The sequence below is a fragment of the Rattus norvegicus genome, chromosome 1, assembly GCF_021556685.1.
Source record: "Rattus norvegicus strain SHRSP/BbbUtx chromosome 1, alternate assembly SHRSP_T2T, whole genome shotgun sequence".
Lineage (NCBI taxonomy): Eukaryota > Metazoa > Chordata > Mammalia > Rodentia > Muridae > Rattus > Rattus norvegicus.
In genome coordinates, this window is record NC_141534.1 from 195,016,344 (window position 1) to 195,040,821 (window position 24,478).

At 47.9% G+C, this 24,478-nt stretch overlaps 2 protein-coding genes across 12 annotated transcripts; one reads left to right on the forward strand and one right to left on the reverse strand.

Annotated features, from left to right (window-relative positions):
- Positions 1–905: 905 nt before the first annotated feature.
- Zfp689 (zinc finger protein 689) lies at positions 906–8,287 on the reverse strand. The gene is made up of 3 exons (NM_173330.2): positions 7,808–8,287; positions 7,504–7,617; positions 906–4,031 (listed from the first exon to the last, which is right to left on the reverse strand). Exons 1-3 carry the CDS (start codon positions 8,010–8,012, stop codon positions 2,848–2,850), a joined length of 1,503 nt encoding a protein of 500 aa, NP_775452.1. The 5' UTR covers positions 8,013–8,287; the 3' UTR covers positions 906–2,847.
- On the forward strand, positions 7,789–24,341 carry Prr14 (proline rich 14). Of its 11 annotated transcripts, XM_087593455.1 has the most exons (17): positions 7,789–8,239; positions 8,572–8,715; positions 11,285–11,350; positions 13,967–14,136; positions 15,347–15,488; positions 18,808–18,992; positions 19,771–19,842; positions 19,964–20,132; positions 21,231–21,352; positions 21,421–21,610; positions 21,990–22,033; positions 22,165–22,274; positions 22,622–23,195; positions 23,327–23,396; positions 23,475–23,566; positions 23,804–23,875; positions 23,968–24,341. In XM_087593455.1, exons 7-17 carry the CDS (start codon positions 19,820–19,822, stop codon positions 24,242–24,244), a joined length of 1,743 nt encoding a protein of 580 aa, XP_087449581.1. In that variant the 5' UTR covers positions 7,789–8,239; positions 8,572–8,715; positions 11,285–11,350; positions 13,967–14,136; positions 15,347–15,488; positions 18,808–18,992; positions 19,771–19,819; the 3' UTR covers positions 24,245–24,341. The 11 variants fall into 11 exon arrangements, with proteins under 11 accessions (XP_087449581.1, XP_087449571.1, XP_087449622.1 ...); XM_087593445.1 differs by lacking the exon at positions 13,967–14,136 and having other exon boundaries at positions 7,789–8,715; XM_087593496.1 differs by lacking the exons at positions 13,967–14,136; positions 15,347–15,488 and having other exon boundaries at positions 7,789–8,715; positions 21,231–21,356.
- Positions 24,342–24,478: the final 137 nt, after the last annotated feature.

The window sequence follows — 24,478 nt, forward strand, 5'->3', positions numbered from 1 at the left end:
TACAAGAGGGTGTAGAGATGGACAAAACCCAATGTTGCTTCACTGAGGAACCTCACACATGAAGGACTCTCCCAAGAATTGATGGAAACAAGTACACTTAGTAGGTCCACTGGGGGACTGGGAGAGGGCAGTGGGAAACAAGGACACTTAGTAGGTCTACTGGGGGACTGGGAGAGGGCAGTGGGAAACAAGGACACTTAGTAGGTCCATTGGGGGACTGGGAGAGGGCAGCGGGGTGTGGATAGTTTCTTTTTGTGGTCCTTCGGTGAACAATAGGTACTCATTGCCAAGAATATCTGACATCTGAAATATTGGAGGAGCAACTGAGGTTAGGGCTAAGAAAGGAATCGTGCATGGACCACAGCCCTCCTCACCAGCAGTGTGATTTTTCCCATATTGTTTATAGAGAGGAGATTGTTAGAAACATGATGGTATCCTCACTGACTAAAGTACCAGAATCACATTTGGAATGGACCCTGGCAATGAAGAACCTTAGGAAGTTTACACAGTTCCCATCTCTGCTCTCCATGGACATGATGGAAGTTAGCTACAATAGCTTTCATTTTATGTTACAACCTGGACCCAGAAGCAACTGTAAAATTCCTGTCTGAGGAACTACTTCGCTAGCAGATGGTAACAGAAACTGTCCTTTTTTTTTTTTTCCCTCGGAGCTGGGGACCGAACCCAGGGCATTGCGCTTGCTAGGCAAGCACTCTACCACTGAGCTAAATCACCAACCCCTACAGAAACTGTCCTAACACTGGAGGCTTCCCACACATCCAAGGTCTTGGCTAAGGAAAGGCAGGTTCTTGGTCTAAGGGGTTCAATCTCCATCACAAGATTAAATTTCTTCTCAAAGAGTTAGATTCATGTTTTGTGAAGAGCAATTCCAGAAGGAGCAGAAATCTTCCATTAAATATTTTAATGAAATCCTATCTGGCACTGCCCCTGACCAGGGGGTACTCATTATCCATGAAGAAACAAACAAGTGGTTACATCAACTTGCTAAACACCTAAACAGAGGTAATTACAAATTAATGTTTCCCATCTGCCCCCACTTAGAGCTGAGAGCAGATGCACCACAGGAAGAAGCAAATGCGGGAGGATGACCCAGTTCAGCTGTTGAAAGATAAGTCACGTTTGGAAATACCACTTTGGTACAGCTGCCCAAGGCGAAAGGTAGTAAAGTTTTACTGAGCACCTAGCCAGGTGGGTGTCATTTTTCCGGCCATTAGTCAACTGTAGGAAACTCACATCTACCAGTTCCATCTCCCCCTCTTGCTGCTTGATACCAACCCCTTCTTTCTTTCTTTCTTTCTTTTTTTAAGATTTATTTATTATATATGAGTACCCTGTCACTCTCTTCAGACACACCAGAAGAGGGCATCGGATCTCCCTACAGATGGTTGTGAGCCACCATGTGGTTGCTGGGAACTGTACCCAGGACCTCTGGAAGAGCAGTGGGTACTCTCAACCGCTGAGCCGTCTCTCCACCCCCCATTTTTTCTTAAATAAACCTCTCAGTGTACTGTGCTGGATACCCAGCCTGAATCAACTTTCCAAAAGTGGTGAAGATTTGGTTTTATTACATCTTTAAAAAGAAAGGTAAGAGTGTTTAGAGGTCTGAAACTGGGACTGGAGAGATGGCTCAGAGGTTATGAGCACTAACTGCTTCTCCCAAGGTCCTGAGTTCAATTCTCAGCAAGCACATGGTAACTCATAACCATCTGAAATGAGATCTGGTGCTCTTTTCTGCCCATGCAGGCAAAGCATTATATACACAATAAATAAATCTTAGAGGTCTGAAACCCAACAATCACAGTGGAATCACCCCCAAATCAGTGTAACCTAGAGTAGTTAAGACTGGAGGGGTACACAGTGCAGAGTGTGATACTCTGTTGTTTCTGTATGATCCCTAAGAAGAGACAGATTTCACTTGTGGGAACTAAGAACCACTCCTCCAAGAATGACTAGGAGCTGGAGAAATGGCTCAGTGGTTAAGAGCTCTGGCTGCTCTTCCAGAAGACCTGGGATTCAATTCCCAGCACATGGTGGTTCACAACCATCTGTAACTCCAGTTCCAGGGTTTCTGATGCTCTCATCTGTCCTCCTTTGGGTACCAGGACCAACCATGGCATATAGATATACATGTAGGCAAAACATAAAAATAGTTCAAATATATACATACTCCTTAAAAAAAGAACCATTGACTAGATGTGGTAGCTCCAATTACTCAGAAGACTACAGTGGGGGAATCACTGAACCCCACAAGTGGGGGAACACCCCCCCCTCACACACACACACACACACACACAACCTGGGCACAAAATAAAGTGATTAGGTTTCCTACGAGCTCCTGTGGGTAGAATACTGAATGCACTGTAGACAGGGTTTACCATGGAGAACGCAATAAGCAGCCTTCCAAAACTGAACGCCACCCACAAGGAGGGAGTGAACTCCAGTCAGTTTTCAGAAATAGCCAATCACTTGGCAGAAGTGTTGCAAATATGGAGCCAAACTCAGGTTTTCCACATGATATGGAGATAGAGGCAGAGCAGGGAAGATTCTGCCTCTATAAATGAGATTCTCCTGACTGAAGGTAATCTGTATACACAAAGAAGGCCCTAAAAGAGACTGCGGGAAGAACACACCCACATTATTTTAAGACAAGTTAGCTCGGAAAACTTTAATCAAATGGCATCATGTCTCCTGATAACTGTTTCAGACATGCTATAGGGCAGCCAGTGTGGTGGAGTTCAGGGTGTGGAGCAGGGGGCCAGGGCTTTAGGTCTTCTCCTCTGAGTTTTGCACGCCCCCATAAAGTGACTTTCCATAATCTTTGTCATGCTAAAGAGCACTGCTCCTCTGATTGGGCCCTCCTATAAGTGGTCTAGGGCTGCCATTGTGGGTGTTGGGGCAGCACTTGTGGACAGCCAGGGACCACCTCTGGCGGAAGCACCTGCCACACTCAAGGCAAGGGAAAGGCTTTTCCCCAGTGTGCAGAAGCTGGTGCTGAGCCAAGTGGCTCCACTGGGCAAAGCGTTTGGAGCAAAGGTCACAGGCATAGGGCCGCTCTCCTGAGTGCACACGCCGATGACTGGCCAGCAGCGAGGGATAGGCAAAGCGGCGGCCACAGTCATCGCAGGCGTGCAGCTTCTCTTCCGTGTGGGTGCTGCGATGGATGGCCAAGGAGCCGCTCCTTCGGAAGGCACGGCCACAGTCTGGGCAGGGGTAGGGTTTCTCCCCTGTGTGCAAAAGCTGGTGCTGGAGCAGGGTGCTGCGCTGAGAGAAGCGGGCTTCACAGTGCTCACAGGCATAGGGCCGCTCCCCAGAGTGCACACGCCGGTGGCTAACCAGGCGAGAGGAAGAGGAGAAACGCCGCTCACAGTCAGGACACGGGTAAGGCTTCTCTCCAGTGTGGATGCGCTGGTGGATGACCAGGGCAGTGCGCTGGCGGAAACGACGGCTGCATTCTAGGCAGGTGTAGGGCTTCTCTCCTGTGTGTGTCCGTTGGTGGATAGCGAGCAGAGATGGATAGGCGAAGCGACGCCCGCAACTAGGGCACTGATGAGGCTTCTCACCGGTGTGCGTGGTCCGGTGATTGGCCAAGGACCGGCTCCGTCGAAAGCAGCGGCCACAGTCAGGGCAGTGGTAGGGCTTCTCTCCTGTGTGTATGACTTGGTGCTGAGACAGGTTTTTCCTCTGGGAAAAACGTTTGCCACACTGGTCACAAACGTAAGGGCACTCACCAGAGTGTGCCCGCCTGTGACTGACCAACAGGGATGGGTAGGAAAAGCGGCGCCCACAATCCGGGCAGGGGTAGGGTTTCTTCAGATTCTGGGCGCACTTGTGGCTCTCCAGGGCGGGGAGGTCAGGGAAGGTACAGCCACAGTCAGGGCAGATGGGGCCGCCGGATGTCTGCCTGGCAATCAGCCGGGGTTTGCTGGGCTTCCGCCCTCGCTTCCCCTTTCGGGGTACATCCTTAGGTGGGAATACTTCCTTCTCTTCATTCTTCTGCCTGGTCCTGGTTTCTACCAGAAAACAGAGAATTAGCAAACACTGGACTTCTATGCTTGCCTATTAACAATGTTATTAACCAAGACCAATACACCGAGTGCCTGTTAATTATTAGTTTGAGAGGCAGCTAAGTGTGCTGTGGGAGTATTTAGAGCCCCTCAAGCATTCACATAAACTTTTGTAAAGGATATCAAACTGTCTTTTTTTTTTTTTTTTTTTTTTGGTTCTTTTTTTCGGAGCTGGGGACCGAACCCAGGGACTTGTGTTTGCTAGGCAAGCGCTCTACCACTCAGCTAAATCCCCAGCCCCCAAACTGTCTTTTAAAACAGTGTTTTGGGGGCTAAGGGTTTGGCTTGGTTGACAGAGTGCTTGCCTGCCTCCTGCACCACATGTAATGGCCCATGGTGCATCCTTGGCTACACAGCACACCTGAGGCTTTACTAAGATGGAAAGACAAAGAAAACCCTTGAACGTTTTTAGTACTGGGGGGGGTACCTCAGGGGTACACAGAAACCTTTGTCCCTACTTTGTAGAAATTTTGTTTCTCCCAACGTTCTGGGTTTTTGTTTTTTCAGTCAGGGTCTCATGTATCCTAGACTGGCCTCCAACCCACTGTGTAACTGAGGGTGACCCTGAGCTTCTTTCTTATCCTGCTGCTTCCACTCCCCAAGGGCTAACAATACAAGAAGGCACCACACCTTCTTTACATGCAGCACTGGGGAGCAAACCCTGAGTTGTGTGAGTGTGAGGCAAGCACTCTACCCAGTGAGCAGCACTCCAAGCCTTCCTTACAGAATTTTATGATGCAGCACAAATATACATGGTTTCCCCATACCTTTCCTACATACAAGATAGCTGCCCCAATGTGGGCTCTGGGACCCAAACTCAGAGCTTCTGGGAAAGCTGCAGGTGTTCTTAACTACTACTCCAGCCCAGAAGCTGCATTTTTAGAAGCACTCCTGTACTGCCTTTATGTCAACTGGACACAGCTGGGGTCACCTGGGAAGAGGGAACCTCAGTGGAGGAAATGCCTTCACCAGGTTGGCCTGTGGAGCAGTTTCTAAATCAGTGATTGATGTGGGAGTACTCAGCCCATTTTTGGTGCCATTTCTGGACAGCTAAGAAAGCAGGCTTAGCAAACTAAAAGAAGCAAGTCAGTAAGCCATGGTCTCTGCTTCAGTGCCTGCCCTGGACTTCCTTTGATGATATACTGTGATGTGGAAGTGGAAGTGAAAAACCCTTTCCTCCCCAAGCTGCTTTTGGTCATGGTGTTTGCCACAGCAATAGAAACCCTAACTAACACAGAAACTGGTACCAGGAGTGGGGTATTGCTGTGACAAACCTTACTATCTGTTTTGGGGAGGAGTGTGATGTTCTTGCCACAGCAATAGAAGCCCGAACAAATACAGAAACTGGTACCAGGAGTGGGGTATTACTGTGATAAACCTTACCATTTGTTTTGGGGAGGAGTGTGATGGCAAGTTTTGAGCTGGAAAAGCTTTTGAGTGCTCAAGGCTCTGTGGGCTATTCTGTGGGAACTTAGAAGATAAAGCTGAGAACAGTGCAGATGGCTGATGCATAGCTTCTAAAGTTGCCCAGTGAAGTTTGAGATGCTCTAAGATTCTTTCAAGGCCATTTATGTGATATATTTTATTAGAAACCACTAAAGGGAAACCTTTGCTTAACTGGGACAATTGATACCATCAGCTGGATCTAAGAAATTGGCACAATTTAAAAAACAAAACAAAACCCACCAGGATCAGTAAGGATGATACATCTGGGAGTACCTTCTCTGGATCAGCACACAGAAGCTGTGGTTCATGATGGGGGCAGGGCTGTAGCTCGTGTTGGCAGCTGAACTTACTTATGTGTAAGTTTCCCTGGTTGTATTAGTTTTGAAGGCATAAAGGGTCATGGAGAACAACTGAGGCTTGGTTCTGTGACAGAAAAGCCCGGACTATTAGTGAATGTATAGCCTCAGTTGAAAAAGAAACCTCAGGATTGAAGGGGTCCTGGAGAAAAATTAAGGCTTGGCACCGTGTGGCAGGGTCAGTGTCTCTAAAGAGATCCCGAGAGAGGCTACTGGTGAACCTGTTGCTCCCGTGTTTTGGAGCTAGCGTTACCACAGATGACCACCACTCACAGTAGAGTGGAGCTAGTTTGAGCTTAGGAAACGTGCTCTGTGTGCAGTGGACGGCAGACAAGTGTCATTGGCAAGCCCTCTGGAGCTTAGAAGGTCACCCAGTCTGAGAAGTCTGACACTGAGCTTCAGTTAGACTTCGGGTTTGATTTTACTGTAGCTGTGTCCTGCTTATTACTTCTTGGAATAAAAAAAGTATGTGACTTTTTTGTTTGTTTGTTTTACAGGAACCCATAGTTAATTTTAAAGAGATTTTGAAGGGGTTGGGGATTTAGCTCAGTGGTAGAGCGCTTGCCTAGCAAGCGCAAGGCCCTGGGTTCGGTCCCCAGCTCCAGAAAAAAAAAAAAAAAAAAAAAGAGAGAGAGAGAGAGAGAGATTTTGAATAATTTAGAGAAACTTTGAAAGAGGCTTTAGCTGTTTTAAGGAGACCCAACTTTTAGAGTGTTTGGATTGAGATCTTGAAATGAACAGGAAACAAAGGTTATGGTGAACAGGGATGTGTTTGTGTGTCAAGCTGACAAAGGGTCAATTGTGCTGGCTTGTTTTATGTCAACGTGAACCAAGCTAGATTCATTTGGGAAAGGGGAACCTAAATGGAGAAAAATGCCTTCACCAGACTGGCCTGCTGTACATTTTCTAAATTAGTGATTGATTAAGATTGATGTGGGAGGGCCCAGCCCACCGTGGGTGGTGCCATTCCTAGGCAGATGCTCCGGGGTGTGTAAGAAGGTAGGGGAGCAAGCCAGGAGGCAGCCTTTCTCATGGCTTTCGGCTTCAGTTCTTGCCTTCACACTCCTGTCCTGCCCTGACTTCCTTCGACTGTTGCATGAAAATGTAAATGAAATCAACCCTCTCCTCCCCAAGCTGCTCTTGGTCACGGTGTTTAACACAACATAGAAACCTCTGACCAAGACAACTCCCAAATATGCAGCCGCTGGTCATGAGGCACTTTGAGAGAGTTGTGAACGGGGTTAAACCTTGGACTGTAATTCATCCAGTAGTTCACAACCCTAGATGCACATTCATATTAACGGGGCATTTTCTTTTTTAAAGTCAAGAGTGAACCAGGGGCTAGAGAGATGTCTCAGTGGTTAAGGGCTCTAGTCTTCCCAGGACCAATGGAAATTGGAGGAGTTCAATGGAGGCTAAGTCTCTGATCCTGGGAAGCAGTATCTTTTTCAAAGCCCAGTAATTCATTTATGTCAATGGAGTAACGCCTGTAGTTCGCTTGCCCACAGTACAAGCAACCTGGTTAACTCTCATCAGATCAAAATTTTAGATTGGGTCGACAGTTCAGGGCATTACACAGGAGGGCAGCATGGTCTCCGTGGGTATTTTTCACTCACTTCTCTGGAATGTTACCCATCTCCGGTACTCCTGCGGATCTAGGGCTGCGGGTTCCCAATCATCAGTATTTCGTTCCAACCAGGTGATGAGAGCTGGTTTGGGACCTGCGCATCCTGGGGAAGGAGAACCAGTCAGCGGGCTGGCCTCGAGAGATGATGCTAAAGAATATATGCCGATGCTGTGTCCCAACCCCGAACAAACCGATCGCAGGTCAGGACCCCGGGATCCCTGCCCCCACTCTACCCCGCCCTCAAGCTCCATCATCCCTTAGGCCCCGCGTAAGCAGATTGGGCCGGGCCTCACCGAGCGCGCCCAGGAGGCCGTAGGTCTCGCGCATCACATCCCGGTACAGAGTCCTCTGCGCGGGCCGCAGACGCCCCCACTCCTCCGAGGAGAAGTACACGGCCACATCCGCGAACTTCAAGGCCCTTGGTCTCCTGCCCCTTCTCCGAGTAGGTCCAACCTCTCCGGGTGCCTGCTCAAGCAGCGGGGCCGAAGGCGGCGCCATTGGACCTGCTCCCCGGCCTTGCCCCGGGCACCGCGTACCCCGAGACTTAGAAGCCCGGCCTTCGGCCGGGAGGAAATCTGAATCGGCTGCCTGAGGGGCCGGGCGGCCAGACACAGACCGCCCCGTTATTCAGGGAACTCCTGCTGGAACTTGGGTGAGAAGCACCGGAAGATGCCTTCGGGGAAGATGGCGGCGCCGCTCCTGCACCACCGCTGCCTAAAACACAGGCAGGTTCCAGCTATCGATTTTATTGACCCAAACGCCATGCCGACTTCTTAACCTCCCTGCCCTAAAATGTAATGGCGCGGTGAGATGGCTTCATGCCTACTTTCCTCCTATCTATTGCATTCATTTATTGGTCGGTGGCTGAAGACCGGGCATTCTGATTGGGTATCCGCGAAGGCGGCCCATTTGAATGAAGCCAACGGATTCTTAAGGGCAAGAAGGTGGATGGTGTGTTTTTAAGCAGGTTGTGAGATGTGTTATGAGTAGAAGACTCTTGTGTTCTCCAATGTTTGTTTGCCCTAGTTGGAGAAGACATTTCTATATGTCTTCCTAGGGAAAGTCACACAATGTCAACATGGATTTTTGAACAGCAGCATCCCATGATGATAAAGTTGTCACAGCCAGGAATTGAGAAGGGAGCAATGAAAATGTTTTGATGCATAAAGGGCACATCTGGTAAAACTGAATGACTAGAATGGTAAGTTGACTGATCTTGTACCTTGGGCAGCTCCTAAGTAGTCTATAGAAATGAATGACCTACCTTCCAAGGCTGTTTGCTTGTTGTATGGTGGTGAGACTAATAGCGTTGGGCTTACCCTTTTTTTGTACAGCGAAATGCACATTTAAGCTACCAGAGGGAACAAAAGGCAAATGGCTAGCTGATCCTTTTATTTGTAAGGAAGCAGGGAAATCACCTCAATACTGTTGCTTTCCTAAATAATACAGCTGTGTCATCAACACGGTCCAGGATAGCATGGACAACATAGACCCTGTTTTTAATTTTTTTTAAGATTTATTTATTTATTATATGTGAGTACACTGTAGCTATCTTCAGACACACCAGAAGAGGGCATCAGATCCCATTACAGATGGTTGTGAGCCACCATGTGGTTGCTGGGATTTGAACTCAGAACCTCTGGAAGAGCAGTCAGTGCTCTTAACCGCTGAGCCACCTCTCCAGTCCATAGACCCTGTTTTTAAATGAAAAGTATATAGCCCAGTGGTAGGGCATTTGCCTAGCATGCATGGGACCCAACATTCTATAAAGATATTTTTAAAAACAAACAACCAGGACTGGGTATGAAACCAAGCCCTTTGCTCCTTTCTGAATAAATACCAGAAGACCAACAAGGAAGACTGTTCAGAGTGTGGAGATGATTCACACAAGAGGCCACGCCAAGAGTCTGTGCCTTCGAGAGCCAACTGAACACCTGGAATACTAGAGTCGATGTGTCTGACACCTAATGTCCAGAGACCTTATGAGAATAATTACCACTGTGCCACAGTGCAAAGCCCTGGATCTGATTATCTGTACTACCCCTCCCAAAGAGAACTATAACAAAAATGGTAAGAAGGCTGGGCGTGGTGGCACACACCTCTGGTTCCCAGCACTTGGGAGGCAAAGGCAGGTGGATCTCTTGAATTTGAGGACATCCTGGTCTACAGAGTGAGTTCCAGGTCCCCCAGGACTATCTCAAAAACAACCTGCCTTAAGAAAACAAATGAACAACAAAACCCCCACATACTGGATCAGCTTGCTCAAAATATGTGACTAGACTGAGATCCAAACATGGAATATCATCTCTGTGGCACTAGCAACTCTGTTGGGAGGAAAGCCTTGTCTGATTTCTCCACAGCGGGAGAACTGCTCAGTGCTTAGGAGCACTTGTTCTCACAGAGGACCCAAGGTCTGTATCCAGCACTCACATGATGGCTAACAATCATCTGGAGTTCTAAGCCAAAAATCTGACACTGTATCTTCCAGCAGTAGTAGGTACAACTGTAGTACACGGATATACAGTCAGGCAAAGCACCCATATTCACAAAATAAATATATTTTAAAATATTCAGTCCACCGTTCATGCTCAGTGACTGCCAATGCCTAGAAATGCAAGCTTAGATGTTAACATCCTTTGATTTTACAGACTGCCTGAACTCTGACCTTTGCCTGAGGGGTCACTGCACAATAAACCCAGACAAGGACAAGCAATATCAGTCCTAGGGAGTAGTAGAAAAACTACTTATTAATGAAAACAATAATCGCCTTTTCTTCTTTTCCAGATAGGGCCTCATGTTGTCCAGGCTAGCCTCAACACTCACTATGTAGCTGTGGATGACCAAGAACTCCTGGTTCTTCTACCTCTTAACTCCTGCATGCTCAAATTCAGCATCCCCAGTTTTATTTGGTGCTGGGATGAAACCCAGGGCACTCTGCAAACTAGGTATCTTAGTCATGGTTTCTATTGCTGTGACCAAACACCATGACCAAAACCCAGCTGGGGAGGAAAGGGTTTAGTCCATCCTATCGTTCCTCATTGAAGGGGGTCAGGACAGGAACTCACGCATGCACTACCACATCTGATTTCACCAAGGTTTTGAGTCTCTTTCTGGTTTTATATCTTACTCTTGCTTTTATAAAACAAGAGTTTGGATCTCTTTTTTGAGGCCAACCTGGTCTACATAGTGATTTTGAGAATAGCCAGGATGATGTAGAAAGAAACTGAAAAGGCCAAAAAAGAAATAGAAAAAAGAAAGAAAGTGTCCTTATTGGGTAGCGAGTTGGGCAGCTGTGGGAACCCCGAAGAGCACAGACTTATGTGGGGATCTTTATCCAGAAGCCCCATCTGATACAGGAGAAGCAGCAGTTTTCTATTTAAGGAAGAAGATGAAGACGGCGATGACAATGACAACTGGGTCAGGATACAACAGGAGGAAATGGTGAAGTGTTCCTGCTCAGACAACAGGGTATCCTGGGAACTACACAGCTCTGAGAGGAAGCGTCCTCAGCAGAGGTGTTACAGCTCCTAGGACAGGGTTTCCCCGCCTGAGCTGAGGAACCACAGCCTCATGCTATTTTTTCCAGTCTTCCCTCCTTCTCTTCTTTGCTTCCTCTGATAAGAGAGTCACACCAAATCATAAAAGAGATTTGTTGGAAGGGTCCAAAGTGTGGAGGGACAAACTCAGGAATGGCTGCCTCTACTCCCAGGAGAGGACAGCAGCGACTTGAACAAAGGGCAGGGCTGATACTGGATTTTTTATTTTTTTAGGGGCAGAGCTTTTCAGGGCAGAGATTTCCAGAGTGAGGACTGGTGGGATTTCCTGCTCGGAGATTGGTAAGTTTTTCACCCCCTACCCTCTGCATCAGGCCTGTAGGTTAGGATGAGACCTTCCTGTGGCAGCTATGACTGAGGGGTCATCACAGCTGAGGTGCTTGGGGAGGCTGGAAAGGAGGAACCATCACCGTGGACAGCTCCTGAGACAGCTGCAGGCTGAGGCAGGAAAGGAGTTGCCGCCACCGCCACGGCCACCGTGGACAGCTCCTGTGGAGCTACCTGACAGGCTGCAGGCTGGGGCAGGAAGGAATTTCTGCCATTTTGACAGCTCCTGCAGCCTGCTGCACAGGGAATACAAAAGTCCTCACATCTGAGTCTGACCGAAGCCTCTAGTTAACTGAGATGCAAGAATTAAGATCTGCTATAAGGGGTTGGGGATTTAGCTCAGTGGTAGAGCGCTTGCCTAGGAAGCGCAAGGCCCTGGGTTCGGTCCCCAGCTCCGAAAAAAAGAACCAAAAAAAAAAAAAAGATCTGCTATAAAAGTCTCTGTCTTTTTTTTTTTTTTTTTCTTTTTCTTTTTTTCGGAGCTGGGGACCGAACCCGGGGCCTTGCGCTTGCTAGGCAAGCGTTCTACCACTGAACTAAATCCCCAACCCCAAAAGTCTCTGTCTTAGTTTAGGTTTTATTGCTGTGAAGAGGCACCATGACCATGGCAACTCCTATAAAAGAAAACATTTAACTGGGGCTGGCTTACAGTTCCAGAAGGTTAGTTCATTGACATCATGGCAGGAAGCATAGCAACATGCAGGCAGACATGGTGCTGGAGAAGTAGTTGAGAGTTCTACTTCTTCATCCAAAGGCAGCAGGGAAAGACTGTAGCACACTGGGTATAAAATTGAGCATATGAGACCTCAAAGCCCACCATAACAGTGACATACTTCCTCTCACAAGGCCACACCACCTAATAGTGCCACTCCCTATGGGATAACCATTCAAACACTTCAGTTTGTAGCAGCCATTCTTATTCAAACCATCACAGTTGTAGAGGGATTTTAATCCAGCCAAGGTTACCCTGGCTGGAATACAGACATGCCCTTAGCACACAGCTTGAATGCTAAACAGTGAAGGTAAAGTTAGATAGTAGAAAGAAGCACCCATGTTTGAAAGTGACTTTTAATTGAGGGACAGTGATGAGTCAGAGAAAGATTTGACAGAATGAGTCAGAGATAGGATACGCCCAACTCACAACAGAACAAGGCAGAAAGGAGAGGTGACTTAAGAAAGCAGGGCAGAGAGAGAAGACAGTTCTACAGGGGCAGTTATAGACAGGTTGCAGGGAGAGCGAGAGACGACTAGAACCAGATTGCCAGAGTTAGTTTGTGACCAAGCAGAGCAATTCAGTCAGCTAGAAAGGGATTTGAGCCAGAGCAGCTAAGTTGAACCAGCCAACAGAGGTCAGAAAGAACAAGAAAGGGTGAGCATATTCAGCAGTAAGTCTCAGAGGCTGAAAACATTCTAGGCCTGAATAACACTGTATGGAGGCTAGAAGCTGTAAGCTTTGGAGAAGACAGTTACATCAGGCAAATAAAAGTTCTTTAGGGGTTGGGGATTTAGCTCAGTGGTAGAGCGCTTGCCTAGGAAGCGCAAGGCCCTGGGTTCGGTACCCAGCGCCGAAAAAAAAAGAAAAAAAAAAGTTCTTTAACACACAGTTGCCAAAACAGGGAGACATTATTTCTTTTATGTAGATATATCCCAGCCAAGGTCATGTACACCCAGGAGGCAAAGGTAGGATCTCTGATTCAAATCCAACTTAGTTAATTTTTTTTGTGTATGTTTGTCTGTGCTGTAGTGTGATTTATTTTATGTGCCTGGCCCTTTAAAGGACCCTGTGCTCTCCTGTGTCAGTTGCCTCTTAGAATTCTGGGAACAGGTTTGGATATAAAAAGATGGTTGGGCAGTAGGAAGTAGGGAAGTAGGCAGGAGAAGGACCCAGGACACTTCTTCTGAGTAGGGTCAGAGAGTAGGAGACCAGATGGCAGTTTAGCCAGGAGAAGATATTGTTAGGAGACAGGAGAAGAACCCAGGGATAACTCACAATGTAGTGAATAAAGGAAAAATAAAGGATAAAGGCTACACTGTGCACCACTCACATTCATGCAGTGCCTGGGGAGGCCAGAAGAGGGCATCAGATATCCTGAGTCTGGAGCTGACATGAGTGCTGGGAACTGAACTCAGGTCCTCTCAAGAACAACCAGTGCTCCTACTGCCGAGCCGTCCTCCAGATCCATGCCAGTCCCCACACGCCTCAATCCAGTTTTTACTTCTCAGATGTCAACAGACCTCAGCAATGACCTATGACTTCATTTGCCAAGACTGGTGAAAGGCTTCTCAGCAACCCCTTGGGCTGTGTGTGGCCACTGTGTGACTTTCCTCCTCTTTCAGCTGTGCCTTATAATTCTCCTGGGTACCTTTCTATCTTTTATAAACTTTGACTCTGTTTCATACTGGCTTACCCTGAGATTCTTTTTCTAAAGTGATTTTGGTTTTTGTTGTTTTTGGTTTTTTTGTTGTTTTTGTTTTTTAATTCCACTGCCTCAAGGAAGGCTGCCTAGTCATGTACTCAGGACTCAGGTGACTTCACCAGAACCTTCTCCCCATTTAATTTGTAAAATACAGGTGAGGCAGGTACAGGATAGAACGAGGCCTGTCATCGGACAAGAAGGAAGGATGGGCAGGAGAAAAGTTTGTAGGAAGAGGAGGAGATGGAAACGGAGGAGTGACGGCTGAGAAGCCGCCCAGAGAGAACGTGGAGGCTGACGTTAAGATTTCACGCTGCACCTTTACAGGTTGTTATGAATGTTCTTAAGGGATGGATGTGTACAGGGCTTTGTATGTTTAGGTGGGCAATTATATCTTATCGATTGGATCTGAGGTTATCATGTTGTGTGTTCTTTCTTGTACTAACTTTAAGTGTAAGAGATGTGTGGCGGCAAGACACTGGGCTACCACGTAACTGGGGTGTGTGCTTCTGGCAATATGGGGCACTGCAGTGCTAGACCTAGAGCGGAATAAAAGAAAACATTTTTATTTTTTATATTTTTACAACATGTGTGTATGCATGTGTGTTTTGGTGTGTTTTGGTGTGTTTTGTTTTGTTTTGGGGGTTAGACATAGAAGAACTTTTCTATTACCTTGTGGGATTCAGGGATCCAACTTAGGTCATCAGTCCCATAAGTAAGTACCACTACCCTCTGAGGTTCCTCTACCATTTTGCTGGCATCTACCCTGAAATTCCTCTACTGAGAATACATCACAAGAACAGGACATGGTATCCCATGCCTGTAATCACAGCATTCTGGAGGCTGAGACAGGAAAATCTTGAGTCAAGGCCATCTTGGGACAAACAGGGAGAGCCTTTGGAGTGGGGGAGGGGAGCTGGATACAGAATCTCGGAAGGATCCTTATATCTATGTCCTTAGCAGCATTATGTGAAACAGAAGAAGACGGAGTCAACCTAGGGCCCATCAATAGATGATCGTATTATCAAAATAAAATGTACAGCGAGATGTTATCTAGCAGTATCCAAAATAGAACCTAATTTCGACTGAACACTGTGAATACTGTGGACACTAAATGAAATTAGCAGAGACATCCAGCTCTGAGCAACTACTGGATTCTTCAACCTTCTGTTATGACAGTCATTGCTGTTTTAATAAATCCTCTTTCTATATACAAAGACTGTATTCGGGTTCTCCAGAGAAACAGCTTATAGGATGAATATGTACTATACGAACATATAATCTTGTACATCTTTATAGAATGAATATGTATGAATAACTTGCAGGCTGTGGTCCCAGCTAATCCAACAATGACTGCCTATGAATAGAAGGTCCAAGAATCCAGTAATTATGGAGGCTGGATGTCTCAGCAGGTCTGCAGTAGACACCAGAATTCCTAAGAAGTAGGCTCTAGTGCCAATGAAAGAATAGATTTGTTAGTGAGGCTAGAGCAAACAGGCAAAGAGAGCAAGCTTCCTTCTTCCTTGTCCATATATAGTTTTCTAGCAGACGGCATGGCCCAGATTAGAAGTGGATTTTCAAAGCTCAAAAGATCTGGATTAAAAGTGCATCGACCTATTTCAAATATCTGGATTAGAAGTACATCTTTCAACTTCAGATTCAACAAAAATCCCTCACAGGTAGGTATGCCCCTCCATTTGGGGGGTTTAGTTAATTACAGATGTAATTGACAGCCAAGAATAGCCACTGCATAGACATTCACTCATCAGTTCTGTTCTTCTAGAGAACCCTGGCTAATATAGCTCCACAGCTAGGCGCTGTCTCCCAGGCTCTGGTGGCACATGCCTGTAATCCTAGCATTTGAACGGGAGATGGAGAAAATCAGCAAGTCAAGGTCAACTTTCACTACATGCCAAATTTAGGGCCAGCCTGGGCTACATGAGATTCTGTCCAAAACAAACAGACAAAAACATCTGCATCTCCTTTCTCCCTTGGAGCTTTCATTATGCAAACAGGACAAATTTGGCAAAATAGTTGCTTGCCTCCATGCCATCGTCTTTGTATGACTACAACGACTGGAGTTTTGTGTGGGTTTTTCTCCTCTGTGTGTGTTTTTTCAGCTAACATTCATGAAAAGTGAGTACTTAGGTCTGTGCTGCTAACAAAGGAAACTCTTCCTTAGGAAGGTGTATTTGTCCTGCACAAGAATGGGCCTGGAGGGGGGCTGAGGATTTAGCTCAGTGGTAGAGCGCTTACCTAGGAAGCACAAGGCCCTGGGTTCGGTCCCCAGCTCCAAAAAAAAGAACCAAAAAAAAAAAAAAAGAATGGGCCTGGAGGGCTGGAGAGATGGCTCAGTGGTTAAGAGCACTGACTGCTCTTCCAGAGGTCCTGAGTTCAATTCCCAGCAACCACATGGTGGCTCACAGCCATCTGTAATGGGATCTGATGCCCTCTTCTGGTGTGTCTGAAGATAGCAACAGGGTATTCACATGAAATAAATAAATTTTAAAAAAAAATGGGCCCGGAATAGCCTGGCATAGAAGGGCTTCGAGAGTCACTGAGAAAGTGACAGGTACAAAGGACCAGTTAAGTGTGGGAGAAGATGTAAGAGGATTAGGGAGACAGTAGCCAGAATGCATTATATACATGTGAAATTGCCAAAAAACTTAATTCCTCAAAAGTATACTTTTAAAAGTGTGCTTTTCTTTACACGTCTGTTTTGCCCATGTGTATGTGTGTGCCCAAGAATGTCTAGTACAGAGGGTAGAAGACAGCACCAGATCCCCTGGAACTCAAAGTTACAGAGCGTTGTAAGCAACCATGTAGGCACTGGGGATCCAACATAGGTCCTCTGCAAGGGCTGCAGGTGTTCTCACCACTGAGATAGCTATCTCCCCAGCTCTAAAGTGTATTTAACAAAAATATGTCGGGGTTGGGGATTTAGCTCAGTGGTAGACCGCTTGCCTAGCAAGTGTAAGGCCCTGGGTTCGGTCCCCAGCTCCGGGGAAAAAAAAAAAAGGAAAAAAATATGTCATAAATCTTTTTTGTTCTGAGACACGGTTTCGCTGTGTAGCCCAGGCTGTCCTCAGACTCTATTCCCCTGCCTCTGCTTCCCAAGTGCTGGAGCTAAAGCAGTGCACCACCACTGCCAGTGTGGGACCATCTTTTTCACCCTTTGCTGAAAAATCAAGTTCCTCACTCATTAACATTTTGTCACCTTGAAGGAGACAGCTCAGTGAGTAAATGTGCTTGCCACCAAGCCTGACAACCTGAGTCTTCTCCCTGGGACCCACATGGTAGGAGAGAAACAACTCTTACATGTTGTCTTCTGATCTCCATACATGCGCAATGACACATACATGCCCCTATATACATAATGGCACACGGGATGGCTAATCTTGGTTATCAACCTGACTACATTTAGAACTAACTAAAACCCAAGCCAGGCATGTCTCCAAACAACAACAACCTCTTTTAAGGGATTTTTTCTTGGTTACATTGAGTTATAAGACTCCCTCCATCTGGGCCACTCCTTCTAGTGGCAGCCTACATAAAAGGACACGGGAGAAGGACTTCATCTGTCCTGTTCCTGAGCCATCCCTTCACTGATGTTAGAACCTACTTCTGGATTCTAACACAGACTGAAGACCAGCAGCTCTCTAGGACTTCCCTGGGGCTCCAGCACCAGATGGGACTGCGGAGACATCCAGTCTTCTGAACTGAACAACCACCTGATCCTTGGCCGTTCGTTCTGTCAGGAGACGGTCATTGCTGGACTGCTAGAACCACAACCTGAAAGCCATTCTAATAAGTCCCATATATGTATGTTCTGTTAGAGAGCCCTTAATAATAATACAACACACAAATAAACATACCTCTTTGTATGTTTTTCCAGACAGAGTTTCTTTGTGTAGCCTGTGCTGTCCTAGAACTAGCTCTGTAGACTAGGCTGGCTTTGAACTCAGAGATTCACCTGTCTCTGCTTCCTGAGTGCTGGGATTAAAGGTTTATCCCACCACCACTCGGCAACAAACATACTTGTTTTATTGTTTGTTTGGTTTGGTTTTTGTTTTGTTTTTGGAGACAGGGTTCTTGGCTGTCCTGGAACTAAGTCTGTACACCAGGCTGACCTCAAACTCACAAAGATCTGAAAAAACATACTTTTTTAAAAAGTAATTTTTTTTTTTCTTTAAAAAGAGCGATTGAGGAAGACACCCACCAATGGTTTCTGGCCTCTACATACCAACATCAACACAAAGAGAGAAGGGGAGGGATGACAGATAATTCTAGGGAAGTTAGGAGCCTCAGTTAGGTGCACATTCACAGTGCACCGTGTGCAAAATGCCAGTAAATGACTTCCTCCACACCACAGTCCAGCTCCTAACAAAGGGTCCATTGGTGCCGGCTCTCCAAGCATTAGAATTCTACTCCTTATTACTCAGTTCCTAAAGACTACCTGACACCCTGCAGAGGATGCTCCTCTTCCAAGAGATACTTCAGCCCAGAACAGGAAAGACACTGAACCCGCGCCACGGAGCAACCCCAGGTTGGTTCTATTGGTCGCCTTCTGAGTGGCCTGCAGACACTACCTAGGAAGAAAGGAGGAAGGAGAAACGCTAGTGAATAAAGCTCACCGCACCCAGCCGTCTCACCACTTAAGCTATTCCCAGTCTCTCCAGAAACTGAACAGGAAGCTAGAGGCCACATCAGGCTTGGGATCTTCAGATTTTCCGTCCTGCCATCCCGACCCCCGTAGCCTCAATCCTGAGGAACCTAACCTAAGAGAATGGGAAATTACCAAGTCCTGAGCATTTAATCGATATTCACTGGCGTAGGAACAAGAAAAAAATACGTTAGGTAGAGAAACTTTAGCTTCCCTACACTTGTCCAGATATATCAAGAAACCTGGCATAGTGTTTTTCGGTCGATTAGAGCTAAAACCGGGCTGCCCTCAATTATAATGGCGGTGCAGTACCAATTTAGCTTCTTTGCCCCTAGGTAGTATGGCCGGCAGGAGATTTCACGTAGTTTCTCCTAACCCCGGAAGACCGGGACCGGTGATTGGGCGGTGCCTAAGACACAGAGAAAAAGGCCTCTGACGGTTGGACAGCGCTGTGTAAGGCTGGCTTTAAAGAAGCCGGAGGTGGGAGCTGTTGAAAACCCCGGATCCTTGGAAAGCTGCGGTGAGCGACGCGGGGGAGGGGAGGGGTGGGGGGGACCGGGCTGGAGAGAGGGCAGGGAGGCGGGCGAAGAAAAGGTTTGAGCCAACTAACTGGTCCGGGGCGCCCGAGAACGCGGGGCGGGGATCCAAGTAGGGCGGGGGTTTGGGGTGGGATGTTACCGGTGGGCTGGACCTTCTGGGACTGGAGTGAATGGTCTACCAGTTTGACAGTTTATACCCCAGGATCCGGACTGAGTTCGGTGATGAGTTTAGGCCTCCCCCCGGGGAACTTCGTTAAGCCGAAGCTCACAGTGGGAGGAGGGGAGTCGCGCGGCTTCTGATTGGAAGAACCGTGCAGTAGGATTCTTTCCTCAGAGATCCAATTTAGGCGATCTGGTAGGAGGGAGGGCTGTTAGTATGTGGAGTGATTCTTTTGGAGCTCTTGCTTGGTGGGGCAAGGACCACACAGGAATCTAGCGGAAACGGAAGCCTCTCAGGACCGGGATCCCACCGGATCCCAGAGAACCTCAGGGAGGCATCTACAGGGACAAAGGTCCCAGGAGGCTCGACCTGTGGAGAGCTGTAACCTCCGCAATCCAGTCTCGCGGCAGGTGCCAGGCAGGGCCCGAGTGATCAAGGCGGCTGCAACGGGAGGACCCGGCTCTGAGCGGCCGGTCGGGGGCGCCCTTGGAGGAAGGGCCTGTGCCCTGCCGGGAGCCGCAGGCGGACTATGAAGGGCGGAGTCCCGGGGGAGGAGCTGGCTCTCACTCCCCACTCCCTCGCTCCCCAACTTACCCCAGGCCTCAGCCTGGGATCCCCCAGGGACTCCCCGGAACCGCCGCTTCCCCCATGGATTTGCCTGGGGACTCCAGGTGAGAGCGTACCCCGCCCGCCTGACTTGAGCTCGGGAGACCGGGATGCTGACGGCTGTACCCGATCACAAGAGCCAACAACAGGTTCCGGCAACTGTCTTCTACTTCTCTCACCCTCCAGCCCTTCTACACAGCCAAGCCTGTGCCGTCAGCCTCTAGCTCGAGCATTATGGGAAGCCAGGAGCCCGAAAAGACCGAGGCTGCAGCCTTTGGGGAGCCCTTCATCCCTGGAAAAGGCCTCTCGGAGGGTCCTGGCCGTGGTGCTAGAAGATGTCATGGCTACAAACAGGGTGAGCCCTTTAAGTGAAAGACCACTCCCCCTTCCCTATCCTCCATCCCTGCCCTGGCTTAGCACTCAAGTCAGACCTGCTCCATTAAACCAGCCTTCAAAGCAGCCTCCGTAATGCAAGACTTCATGGTTTGGGGGAATTCGTGTGTCCATCCAATCACCCCTTCCACCAACTGCATCCTACTGAGTATGAAAAACTCTTCTGACTACGCTGTTATAGTTCTCTTTTGGGTTCTTTCTTCCATCCTACCAACCCCCTGACACTAGATAAAAGAGAAAAAGGATAGAGAGGAAAGAAAGAGATCCCGGAATAAAGGCAGGGGTAGACTACTTTCTGCTGATTAGAGGTGTTGAGTTCCTCGGGGCAAGTTTGATCTTCGCCATCAGGATACCTAATTTCTTCCTGTGAACAATAACAAACATCCAGTCAACAAACAGCCCACCCACTCCTGGGGGCATTAGCATTTATATGTCCTCTGAAAGTCCCCAGAATTCCAAATGTCACACAACTGCAGAAACTATCTGCAGCTGACAAAATTACATCCCTGCTGGAGGCAAACCATAGTGAGCGGCTGTGGACAATCTAAAGCAGCCCCATATTCCACACCTGGGATTAAAACAAAAACAAAATATTTGTGTATGTTTTTTTTTTTAAAGAAACCAAAAATCCAAAATTGCCACTTCTCTGTCCTCTTGGGAATCATGCTGTGGTGCCTTTGGCCACAAGGCAGAGATGAGGAAAATGACGCTGTCTTTTATGTCTCTCCAGAGCCTGGGGAGAAGAGTAGATTACTTTCTACACCTGTAGATCCTGACTAACATCTCACCCTTAATTAAGACCAAATCATCTCCTCTATGAATCTGAGTGTATTCTAGCTAAAATCTCTCTCACCTTTGTGGCTAAGGACATAGTGAGACACAGAAGACCCTGTCCAGCCATTCTAGTTTTTGTTGTTGTTTTGTTTTACTGAGACAGGGTCTCACCTTTTAGCCCAAGCTGACCTAGAACTCAGCAATCCTCTTGTGTTGGCCTTACAAATGCTGGGATTATAGCAGTGAACCCAGTTTTGCTTGCTTCTAACAGCTCTTCCTCCTGTAGGTTCCCCTGGCACACAAAGCAGACGTCCCCAGCCTACTGAATCACAACCATCAGCAGGATTCTGTCTGCACTCAGTCACCCACTTTACCATCCCACCAGGTCAAGTGGTCCTTGGAAGCCAGGCAAGTGTGAAAGGGAAGGGGATAAACCAAGAAGATAGTTGAGCCCACTGACCTCGTTCTTTCTCTAGGCCTCCTGACCCACTGCATTTGTGCAGAGAACCCTTGAGTCGTATCCGCCAGTCCTCACCCACCTCGAGGATGAGATCAAGGATGGCCCCCGGCCCAGAGGAGAGCCCTTCACAAAAGACAGACCAGGTCCCCCAGCCCACCCTGGTGGTGGTACTGAAAGACATTGCCAGTGCCAGACAACCAGTTGAGGTATAAGAAAGTACAGTGAAGACATCTGGGTCCAGCTAGGGCAAGCTTGGGGCTGGGGGTGGATTTCTGTAAAGGCCAAGACAACTGTTTTTGTTTGTTTGTTTGTTTGTTTTGTGGAGACAAGGTCTCAATATATAGACTTGGGTGGCCTAGAACTTGCTATGTAGACTAGGCTTTTCAAGAACTGGGATAAAGGCATGTGCCACTACCCCAATGACAACAAAATTTTATGTGGTAGACACTATTTAAATAAAGGAAATAAGAAAAGCCTCTTGTGTACAACCAAGCAGATATCTGGGGAATGAATTAGGACACAGGAGCTGGGGAAGCCAAAAATGGCTTCCTGCTTTTTCAAAACACCTCTCCTGTTTATATACAGGGTTTTGCTGAAGATCAGCCCAACCTCATTGTCCCAGCACAAAGGTGAGAAGGTGGGGAAGGGATTATCAAAGCTGAGGGCATCTTCAGGAGCCCTAGGAGCCAGGGGAAGCACTGTCGTAGAAGGGCTCTGGACTTGGAAGCACCTCCAACTCTTACTTTTCCCTTCACCCCAGAGCTGAGCCTGTGACAAAAGCTGGTCAGCCAATGCCTACACCCAGTGACCTAGAACCCCCATTTCAACTGTCCACTCTGCCTGCAGATCCTCCAGAAAGCCCAGTACCGGGTAAGGACTTGAATAGAAGAATGAGACTTAAGAGTTGCCACTGTGAGCTTGAAACATCAGGAGCAGAACTATGGGTGGGGCTTAGCTAGCTCCCAGGGCAGACTGGGATATATAAAACTGAGATCTGGGCCTCAGGGGTTGAGGAGTTCTGGTTTTGCTTTACAGGACTAGGGATCAAATCCAGGGCTTAGGGCATTAGGCAATCCTATTACAGCATTTTAGGGGCAGGTTCACTCCTCTAGAGACAGATTAGTGTTTGGGGGAAGAGACTGGGGCTTATGAGGTGATGCTTTAATCACCTGAGGGTGAGGAATGTCCCCATTACTCTTTCCTTTCTTCAACTGCAGAGCCTGCTCTGGAGACCCCACTGACCCCAACATCGTCCAGTCTTTTACGCCCCCGTCTCAGTCCCTGGGGCTTGGCCCCCCTCTTCCGTTCCGTCCGATCGAAGCTTGAAAGCTTTGCTGACATCTTCCTCACACCCAACAAAGCGCCACAGCCTCCACCCCCTCCACCTCCCATGAAACTGGAGTTGAAGATTGCCATCTCAGAGGCTGAGCAGTCCAAGGCTACTGAGAAAATGACATCTGTCAGCCCCCGGCCCCCTATCCGCCAGTGGCGGACTCAGTGCAATTCCCCAGCACCTGTCCCTAAGTTACCTCTGGGACGAAGCTATTCCTGCCCTGATCTAGGGCCCCCTGACCCAGGTAGCTGGCCTCCTGTTCCAGCCCAGTCAAGCCAGTCCAGGCCTCGGAGACATACTGTGGGTTGTGGGGAGATGGCCCGGACCCCACCACCTCCTCGGCCCTGTCTCCGGAAAGAGGTCTTCCCTCTTGGAGGAGTGGGAGTCTCACCTTCTCTTGCTACATCTTGTTCAGCCAATGCCTCTGCTTCCTTCTTCTGCGAGCCAGCCGAACCCAGGTAGTGCTCTTAATAGCCCCTCTGGAAGTCTGGCCTCAGGCTGAGCCTGGCCTCCTTGCTCAGTAGTCACTGACAGAAGACAGGTGTGTTGCTGTGCATTCCCTTGTCCTGACTATTAACCATCTCTACAGATTAGGTTCAACAAAGGGGAAGGAGTTAAGAGCGACGAAAGACAAGGTGGTTTCTGATCCAGAGAAGAAGGTAATGAATGAATAGATACAGGAGCCAGCTGAGGCCTCAGCCCATGCCTTTCTTTCACCCTCTGCCCAATTTTTGCAGACCCTGGGGAAGGTTTCTAGATTCAGAATACGGAGGACACCTGTCCGTCTACAACCAAACCTTACACCAATGGGGCTGCCTCGACCAATCAGGTAAGAGGCTCAGATAGAAGGAAGCTCCCTTGACCAACCAGGTAATATTCCCATTCCTGAAGTATAGCTTTATCTCCTCTCAGGAAGCATAGGAACCTGGAAGATTAAATTTGGCATGGACATGGCTTGTGCTTAGAACTTCAACTATCATTTCTGACTGGCCCAGAAACCAAAATTCTCATCAGCCCATAGGTATTGCCTATGCCTTTCCAGTCAGTGCCTTTGCTCTGTTTCCAGGTTGAATAAGAAGGAGTTCACATTGGAAGAAATTTATACCAATAAGAATTACCAATCACCCACAGCCAGAAGGTGAGGAACTTGGAAGGTCTGAGGGCAGGAGAGGGCTGTTTGAACCAGGGAGGAGAATCCTGCTAAAGATCGATTCTCTCTGCCTGACCCAGGACCTTTGAGACCATCTTTGAGGAACCACAGGAGCGCAATGGAACTCTGATTTTTACCAGCTCTAGGAAGCTCCGAAGGGCAGTAGAGTTTCGGGACAGTAGCCTTCCTCGATCCCGGCGACCATCACGAGGGGTCCGAACTGCAGCCAGCAGAACCCTTACTCCCAATCTGGCACCCAGCCAGGATGTGGGATCTCTACTGCAAGAACGACTGAAGGAGCTAGATGCCTTGCTCCTAGAGGAGGAGATAGACAGGGAACACCCTTGTCACCTCTAGGAGCTCCAACTGTTTGTCCATCCGTCCTTTAGGGAGGGGAGAAATCTCTGAATCAATTGTATTTTTTTCTCTATATTTCTATAAAGTTTTCAATATATGTTTCTGACTCCTTTGTGTCTCCAGCAGAGTTTGAGATCAATTAGTTATACTAGCTGATGTTTTTATGTTGTTCACCCAAGGAGTAGAGGTGGGGGGCAGTATCAGAAAAAAGGGTTGCAAAAAAAGGAAATGGAG

What these genes read in the sequence shown, in the direction of transcription:
- Prr14 (XM_087593445.1), top strand. Translation starts at nt 19,820, where the DNA reads ATGGATTTGCCTGGGGACTCCAG. An exon ending in GATTTGCCTGGGGACTCCAG is followed by an intron (nt 19,843 to 19,963) that starts GTGAGAGCGTAC and finishes CTCACCCTCCAG; the next exon opens with CCCTTCTACACAGCCAAGCC. An exon ending in GTGCCAGACAACCAGTTGAG is followed by an intron (nt 21,611 to 21,989) that starts GTATAAGAAAGT and finishes GTTTATATACAG; the next exon opens with GGTTTTGCTGAAGATCAGCC.
- Zfp689 (NM_173330.2), bottom strand. Translation starts at nt 8,012, where the DNA reads ATGGCGCCGCCTTCGGCCCCGCTGCTTGAGCAGGCACCCGGAGAGGTT. An exon ending in CGGCCTCCTGGGCGCGCTCG is followed by an intron (nt 7,618 to 7,807) that starts GTGAGGCCCGGC and finishes CTCCTTCCCCAG; the next exon opens with GATGCGCAGGTCCCAAACCA. An exon ending in ATGGGTAACATTCCAGAGAA is followed by an intron (nt 4,032 to 7,503) that starts GTGAGTGAAAAA and finishes GTTTTCTGGTAG; the next exon opens with AAACCAGGACCAGGCAGAAG.